General features: G+C 43.3%; 1 protein-coding gene across 1 annotated transcript in view; it reads right to left on the bottom strand.

Moving 5' to 3' along the window:
- Nucleotides 1–384: 384 nt before the first annotated feature.
- Nucleotides 385–9,002, bottom strand: part of ADAMTS18 (ADAM metallopeptidase with thrombospondin type 1 motif 18) — a 121,624-nt gene continuing 113,006 nt past the window's right edge. The window contains exons 17-18 of the mRNA XM_015409960.1: nucleotides 1,833–1,974; nucleotides 385–512 (exon numbers count right to left, since the gene is read on the bottom strand). Coding sequence (XP_015265446.1) covers nucleotides 385–512; nucleotides 1,833–1,974 — 270 coding nt within the window. The remainder of the gene's footprint in view (nucleotides 513–1,832; nucleotides 1,975–9,002) is intronic.

The raw sequence follows: 9,002 nt of genomic DNA, 5'->3' as shown, positions 1-9,002 counted from the left end.
TCATTCTAGCTCCATTTTGTCTGCCCCTCCTGCTTGCTAGTTCCTACGCCAGATGCAGCCTTCTTGTGCTGCTGACAGCCACAATAATGCCTAGTAGGAAGATCCATCCAAAGGAGAGAAAGAAACAGCAGAGCATTATGCCTCAATTAACTCCCCTCCCTAAGAAATGTTTTGCATTGAATTCTATCATTTCCATTAATGTCTGTTTCCTGTGAGCTGCTCTGGGAGTCAATTTTTGGCTGAAAAGTGGGACAAAAATGTAACAGCCAGAATATCCAGAAAGAAACAGGTTGGTTCCAGAAATCTGTGGGTGCCGAATGCATGCAAAGACTTTGGTAGAAAAAGAAATGGATGGGTGGGGGAGCTGTAAAGCAGGAACACTTACTAGGCTGGGCATGGATTCATGTTGCAGATCTTTGTCTCTGTTAAGGGCTTTGTCCTTGGGCCACAGAAAGAGGAATTAACTCGGGTGCGGTGATCTTGTAAACAGACAGCTTTTGCTATTAAGTGCCCTGGGGAGATAAAAATAAATGGCAACAGCAATTCAAAATGAGATCCAGCACACTTTTTAAAAAAAAAAAAAAAATCAGAAACGGATTTTCAGTCTGAAAACTAAATCAGTGCAGGGGCTCCCATGTTCTTTTCTATGCAACTCTGCTGCATTCTCTTCTGTGAGATGATTAATGCTCAACATACAGCACAAGGAACCCCATGTGCCTATGGAAGATTTTCTTTTATTTAAAAAAACAACAACAGACAAGGTTCACTTATAAACACAAGACCCTGTTAACTTTCCATACAGCTGACTGTGGCTGAAAGTTCCACAGCTCCTGGAGGTTGCCTTTATAATTACTTTGCCCTATAACTGTTACATTTTTTGTGGGCAGAAAGGGTGTAACAATACCACAACATGTTGTAGTGAACATCCCAGTGCAGTGTGTGTTTAGGAGATATGGTTGCCAGCACTGGGGTTGCAAAATTCCTGGCGTTGTGGTGATGCAGCCTAGGAACGGTGGGGTTTGGGGAGGGGAAAGGACCCCAGCATGGTATAATGCCATAGAGTCCACCCTCCACAGCAGTCATATTCTCCAGGGCAGCAGATCTCTGTCTTCTGGAGATCAGCTGTAATTCTGGGACAGAGGGCATTCACAGTAGCCCTCTTTCTGTTCGCTGATTGATTGCCCCTTGCAAATTCTCTTTCATTGTCTGTATTAGTCCCCTCACACACACACACTCCTCCTTGAGATAATTATTCATTAGGTGGTTATGACCAACGCTGTGGGTTGGATCCTATCAGATTTTCTGCTGGCCAAACTGGTAGAAGAAGCATATTTTGATCACCAAAATGCCTATCCTATAGACTGTGGGACCCACTTGGACCAAAGCCACATGAGGCTCTAATAAGGAGGAGAATGGGGTGAGCTTAAACAAAAAAAGTCGGTAAGATCCAACCCCATATATTGTAGCATTAGTTTTCCTATCTATAAAATGGGTATTCAACCAGAAGCATATAATGACATAAGATGTAAAACTGCATGACAGTTTACAAATTAAAAGTATTATAAAAGTCACCATAAAAGGTTTTGGGGATTTGGCTTAGGTCACAGTAAATTCAGGTCCTTCTTCAGAGATCTTAGAAGGAATTCTGCCCTTCCCAGGTACGTGGCCTTCAACAGTTCCGCATTTTTTTTAAATTAAAATGTATTGTTGGGATTACAGAAATGTTACTGAAAAACAGTGTTTCATGGAAGTATTCTCGCAAGTCAGACATTTGCAGTAGGTTACTCAGTGATGTATTCTTGCAAGTCAGACATTTGCAGTAGGTTACTCACCCCCGCCACATGAAGCTGAGCAATCGGACTGTACCGTCACCCACAAATAGCTATGTCCTTTGGTGAATATCTTGTTCTCGTTGATCATCTTTGAGAATGTGTACTGCCAAGCAATGCCTGGATTTTTGCCTTGTAACAAGATCTAGATTTGAGGCAGAGGTAGGGAATAGATTACGAACAGGAGAGAAAAGGGGCCAAATTCTGCATCACAGAATCACATCAGTCCATGAGCTGATGTATTTGTGCTCCGATGTATGCATGAAGATCTCACCTTCTAGGGGCTCCCCATTCACTTCACAGGAGAGTTCAGGCCACCCATTCACCCTTTCATATGCCTTGTGTTTTCCCTTCCATTGAAGTGAATGGGAAACCTCTATACAAGAACTCCTTTCTGCAACAGAGTGCCCTAGATTGCCAGAAGTGCAATCCTAAACAAAGTTACACTGTTCTAACTATAATGAAGTCAATGAGCTCTGCTAGGGACTGCACCATAAGTTGCCCAAAAATAAACTCTGGCACATGTGAATATCTGCAGTCATACCATAAATAACCAAACTGAAGTAAGCAAAAACCCTGAGGAACAGATTTCATTATTTATCCATCTGCAAATGCTCCCTTTAATAATTGCTCCTGCTGCTTCTTTTTCAGGTGAAACCAAACTGCAAAAGACATTGTGCTAAAGAATGCAACACAAGTAACTGCTGATTACATTACATTATAACTTTACATTACATTACAACTGCTGAGTTGTAATGAACTCTCTGGAGAGCCAGAGGAATGAAGAACGGAGCCCAAAAAACAGGAAGAATTGCTGCAGGGAAGAGGCTTGGCATCAACCAGGTGTATGGTGGAAGGCCTCTTCCAAAGTCGTGTTTGGTGTTGCAGTCACCTCTTTGAAAGGCTCTTTTTACTGGGCCCAGTAGAATCTTGCTACCAACATTACAGTGGGCCTGGAGTTCTCCCGGAATTACAAATATTCTCCAGCCTGCAAAAATCAGCCACCCTGGAAGAAACAGGAGCTCTGAAGCACATACTCTTATGGTATACCATGGAGTCTAGGGGGAACAGAAGTCCTAGAGTGATATTAGAAGTCCCTCCCTCCCCAGGCACTGCCCCTAAATCTTCAGGAATTTTATAAGCCAGAGTTGGCAACCTTAGTAACACAAATTCACCACCATACAGATGATCCCAACTCATGCATCCACCACCATCAAAATATAGTCTCCAAAGACAAACAGGAGGAGAACAGCACCAGTGAATTGCCAGCAATCTGCTTACATTTTTGATTTTGAGCAAGAAGGTCCTATTAACAGGGTCATTTCCTGTGGAAGCGCACAGGAGCCGAGCTCCAGCAGTAAGGAGCCCAGGGGGTGGGTACATGCAACAAGTCCCATCCCCTGCTCCCAGCAGCCCTCAGTTGGGCCACGAGGAGCAAGAAGCAGCCAGGTAAGTTGCAGAGCCCCCCCCCGGCCCGCCTTCAGGTACAAGCTCTCCCTCCTCTGTGAGGGCAGATCTGCGCATCCCCCCCCCCATAGCTAGCAATCCAAAACAGTCCAGTGGCACCTTTAAGACCAAGTTTTATTGAGGTACAAGCTCTCCCTCCTCTGCGACGACAGATCTGCATGTTCCCCCCCACCCCTCAATAGCTAGCAATCTAAAACAGTCCAGTGGAGCCTGAGCGGTGGGTGTTGCCTTCTGACACGCTTCCGGTGATGTCAGGGGGTGTGGTACATGCAATAAGTTATGCTAATAAGTTATGGTAATGAGCTCCTGCACCTCTTTTTCTACGAAATGACCTCTGCCTATTAACATTCCTAAAGGTGGACAAGGGGATTTTAGCTATTCAGAAAATGTACCCATTGTGGCCTGGAGGGGGAGGGGCCAATGGGCCATGACAGGGAAATGTTTTTGAAAGAAATTTGCATTCACTTATGTGCAACAATGCTATGCATATAAAAGATCAGCAGAGCTAGCTGTTGTTCTTCTGTACATTAAGGGGGGGGGAGACTGAAACTGAAAGATGTCTTTTCCCGCCTTCACTCTAGTTCAGACCATGAATTCTGGTAGTGATCCAAGCTGGAAGTAAATGACCTAGTCCAATAGCACACACACACATACTTATCTACATCCATCCGGCAAATTAATAGCTTGGCTTTCTGCTTTATAGCAAGACCTGAGTTTAGAAAAACGTAGTATCAGACAAATGTAGAACAATGTATAAGATTTTATGAAGATCTGGGGTGTGATCAGCCTCTCTTCTGCACCCACTCACAAAGAGAGCAACTGCATGCATGTTGAGGAAGTTTGTGTGCCAGACACACACACACAGAAATGAAATGATAATAGCCAATAAAGGAGAAGGTTTATTTAGCATTTTATTACCATTCCTGTTTGTGGAACACACAGAGTAGCATTAGGTTCACCATGTAAGAATTTAGCTACTTATGCACCATGAGGAACCTGCAGAAAGGACGTACATCCAATTTCAGTAATGTATGCAGCACTATGTTACTTCTGAGGGAAACCCAGAAAGGATATAGGGTAGCTCTAGGAACTAGCAGAAACATTATAGGTTTACCATATAGTTTCTGTTGACTCCTAGAGCTGGTCTATATCACTTCTGGTTTTTCCCCTGAAGGCACATAGTGGCGCACACAGCTGCTGGCAGGAGACCTCCCATCATAGTGGAAGGCCTGGCAGCTCTAGGAGGGGGTATAGCCACTTCTGGGGGATTGGGACAGGAAAACTGCAGGAATACCTGTGAAATCCCTGGTGCACCTGTGCTTTATCTGCACCCACTAGGCTTGCCAATCTCCAGGTGGTGGCTGGAGATATCCTGTGATTACAACAAATCTCCTGGCAACAGAGATCAGTTCACCTGGAGAAAATGGCTGCTTTGGAAGATAGATTCTATGACATTATACCCCACTGAAATCCCTCCTCTCCCCAAACCCTGCCCTCCACAGGCCCCACCTCCAAAATCTCAGGGTTATTCCCAACCTGGAGCTGGCAACCCTAGCAGTCACACCAGCAATGGAGAAACCACAAAATCCCATTCCTTTGCGGAAGCCACCATAAGAATACAATTTGTTTATGTTGATTATGAATATATTAATAAACTCAGTTACAATCATGTAATATCTGTGTTTTTTAATTTCTCAAATTCTTTGAGTTATTCATCAGCAAATTAGGTTCACACACACAAACTTATTATAAAGGGTGTGGCCCAATATGCTAATGAGTTCCTGCTGTTGGGTGTGGCCTATTATGCTAATGAGTTCCTGCTGGGCTTTTTCTACAAAAAGAGCCCTGTATGACATTATACCCCACTGAAATCCCTCCTCTCCCCAAACCCTGCCCTCCGCCAGCAATGGAGAAACCACAAAATCCCATTCCTTTGCGGAAGCCACCATAAGAATACAATTTTTATGTTGATTATGAATATATTAATAAACTCAGTTACAATCATGTAATATCTGTGTTTTTTAATTTCTCAAATTCTTTGAGTTATTCATCAGCAAATTAGGTTCACAAACTTATTATAAATCTTTATATAAGTCCCAATTGCTGAAAAGATCTTCATAACTATAACTTTGAAAGATCTTTGATCTCCAACTAATGTTGGTTCCTTCTATTTAGACTTTGATAACAGATTGACTACTTCTGATTGGTATATGTAAGTGCTTAGAGTCTTCTGAATCAGGATTATTATTATTCTGAGGAAGAATTCTGATGAATGAAACAAGGGTTTACCTGGGGACTCATCAAGAACTCAAGTTGCTGAGGAATATTCCAGCAATTGGGACTTATATAAAGATTTATAAGTTCATGTGTGTGAACCTAAGTTGCTGATCAATTTGAAGAATTTGAGAAATTAAGAAGCACAGGCATTATATGATTGTAACTGAGTTTATTAATGTATATATTCATAATCAACACAAACAAGTTGTATTCTTATGAAAATCATTTGCGTGTATGAAGCCAAGTTCGTAGTGTTGGCTAAGCGACTAGGCAGGACTCTGCTATACTCAACCGCCACACAGTGTGATCCTGTGTAGAGTTACTACAAGCTTACTATAAGGCTAAGATGGGAAAAAGTCAGCACACATTTGCACTGTTAATCTGCCTTTAAATGTGTGCTGGAAGCACACCACCAAAACATATGCTAAAGTAGTCTAGTTTTCAGTCAATATGTGACAGCCCCTTCCTCCCATTATTGGTGTTCATTGCTCCTTTTGGGTTGCCACAACACAATGGCAGGAGAAGAACTAACAGAATTTGCCTCTCCTCATCGAGGATGCTAGACCATCCTCTCTGGTTTGTTTCCAAAACACCCTTGTCATCCCCTCTCCTAGCAAATAGGCTTTCCTTATCTTAAATACCTGAAGTTCCTTCAAAACTCCCTCCTTGATTAGCTTCATCTTGTAGCAGTTCCTACATGTATCTTTTCTCTCAAATCTCATTCTCCAAATATTCCTCTTCAGGGTCCATTCTCAATCCACTCTGGATCTTGCCTTCAGCATCCTTAATTCAGGATACTCAGTGTTGTAGTTTCCCTATACACCAAAGATCACTTCCAGGTCCTCCTAAAAGGTTTTCTTCTTACTACAATCAGAATTTCCCTTTCCTTCACAGAAAGACTGTAAATTGCTCACTTTTCTAACCAGCTGAACATTCCCTGACACCATAATGCCTCAGCCATCCTTGCCTCAAGAAGCATTTTACTTATTCTAAAGAGAAAATATCTAATGGAAGTTTCTTTTCAGTGTTCTCCCAAATTTTCCAACATTTTCCATCAAGAAAAACTGAGGGCCATAGAAAAAAAACCAGGACCACAAATATCACTTTCTTTTTTAAAAAATCTAGGTCCTCATATCCCTAGCTTCACCACCACAAGGGTAATACATGTGATTTAAGATGTGATTTATGGGTCTCAGATCTTCTACTATGGCAGGAAACCTTCTGGACATCTACTCTGTTTCCCACTGGCACCTCAAAGGCTGGCAGGGAGAAAATGGGGGAAATGGGAGTTTTGGGATATATTCCCTGCCACTATCTGGGGGGATTCTGAGGATTTATTAGACAGGCTGCACCAGATGTGAGGCTGTGTGCTGGTGTGACAAAGGGGCAGGATCTCTTCCAATCTCAAGTAATTATGGCAAAATAAGCTCAAAGCAGCTGTGCTTGGGGAAGATAATCCAGCAAGTCTTTCAAAGCCAAACTGTACAGGTTTATTTCTATACACAAAACAGGCAATGGAGAAAAACTACAAAGTTGAACTACAGAATACATTAAAAAAAACAACGGGAAAACAGTTTCTAACTTACTAAATGCTTACAGTCTTTAGCATATCTCACCACCAGGAGAAATGGATCAGCATTCTCTACAGCTGGAGTCTGGGTTTGGCAAGAGGTGTCTAAAAGATCTACTCAGAATCCTACTGAAGTCTGTTCAGTGGGTTCTGATTCCCAGGAAAGCATTTTTAGGATTGCACTAAGATGTTATGTCTTGAAGACTATAGTCTTCTATGCCTTCGTCTTTTCTTGCAATTATTTTTCCTCATTTCCTGATCTAGAGAGGCTTATAGCTCACTCCCATAGGCCCTGAAGTCTCTCAAGTTGTTTTTATCAATAGAGTTGCTGCTGGCCCAATGGTGGATTATTTAGAGGGCTGTGCATTCTCTGATGGCCACAACTTTGGAAGTTATTTCAAACCTGCGCTGAACCATTCTGGTTGGCTTTTGCTTTTACAGGAGTGTCTGGCTGAGCGGCAGTCCAGGTCACACCCATTAAACCTGTGTAATAGACTGCAGAGGTTGGTAGTCCTGCTGCTGGCCTGGATGATATCCCTGGGCACAGTTCTGGGTTGTGTCATTGCTGTCTACTACTTCTCTGAATACATACACCAAGTAAGTGACCCATAAGATCTCCCATTCCAACATCTATGATGCTGTTAGCTACAGTGAGTCCAGGCTGAGTGACTGGCCCCGGGTGACCCAGGCGACAGGGTCCTGGCTCAGGCGGGTCCCAGGGTTTTGGAAACGCCGCTTGTTGTCATACCTCCTGCATTTCCCACAGAAGGACTGGGGCTGAGGGGAAGGCCTGATGGAGAGGCTGTTTCCAAAACCTCCAAGGAGTGCTTTTTGTCCTCTTGCAAACTCTTTTGCTTCATGGGCTAAGAACAAGTGTGGGGGAGAAGGGAGGTCGCCATCCACCAGCCTCCCTGACGCTCAAGCTGCCTCCTGGTTCTGCAGCTGTTCAAACATGTGGTGGCGACTATGGCGCCTTTTCCCCCGTTGCTCCTCCACTTGCTTCCAAGGCTGGGATGTTTTTCCCCTTAGAGTGGCACGCTTGGAATGCCAGCCTCCAGGCGCAACCTGGGGATCCCCCAGAATAACAAGTCAACTCCAGACTACCAAGATCAGTTCCCCTGGAACAAATGGATGCTTTGGAGGGTGGACTCTATGGCATTAGATGAAGTCCCTTCCCTCCCCAGCACCCCCCTGCCTAAGATCCACCCCCAAAATCTCCAGGTATTTCCCAACCCAGAGCTGGCAACCTGAAAAAGATGTGTACACAATGCATATAATATCATGTAACATGTAATATTGTATCATATAACACATAATGTTGTACATATACAAAAACTGCATGTACGTAGTATCATACAACATGATTATGTTGGTACGACCAGCATGGTATAGTGTTTAGAAAGTTGGCCTAGGATTAGGAAGCCCCATGTTTGAATCCCCATGGTACCATGGAAGCTCCCTGCCAGACACACTCCCTACCTCAGAGGGCTCTTGTTGTGGGGTAAAATGGAGGAAAGGAGAACAATATTGTAAGTTATCCAAAGTCCCCATTGGGGCACAACGTGGTCCATAAGTACATAGGTAATAAGTATGGATATTTACTTCTTCACCTCCTCTCACTGGATTAGATGTCAGAGAGAAGCAAGGAGTCAAAGTCACCGGAGAAGCCACAGGATTTGATCCTGATAAAGAACAGCAGTATTAATCATAGGATTTCCAGAGGTATTTCTACTATTCCAGGGATGGTTATGGAAGTCTAGGGATAGAGCAGATCAGACTATACTTCCATGGATCAGAGTTATATAGGTCAAAAGCAGGGCTTTTTTGTAGAAAAAGCACAGCAGGAACTCATTAGCATA

Source organism: Gekko japonicus, unplaced genomic scaffold (assembly GCF_001447785.1).
Source record: "Gekko japonicus isolate JY-2015 unplaced genomic scaffold, Gekko_japonicus_V1.1 scaffold95, whole genome shotgun sequence".
NCBI lineage: Eukaryota > Metazoa > Chordata > Lepidosauria > Squamata > Gekkonidae > Gekko > Gekko japonicus.
This window is presented reverse-complemented; position numbering and strand designations above follow the sequence as displayed.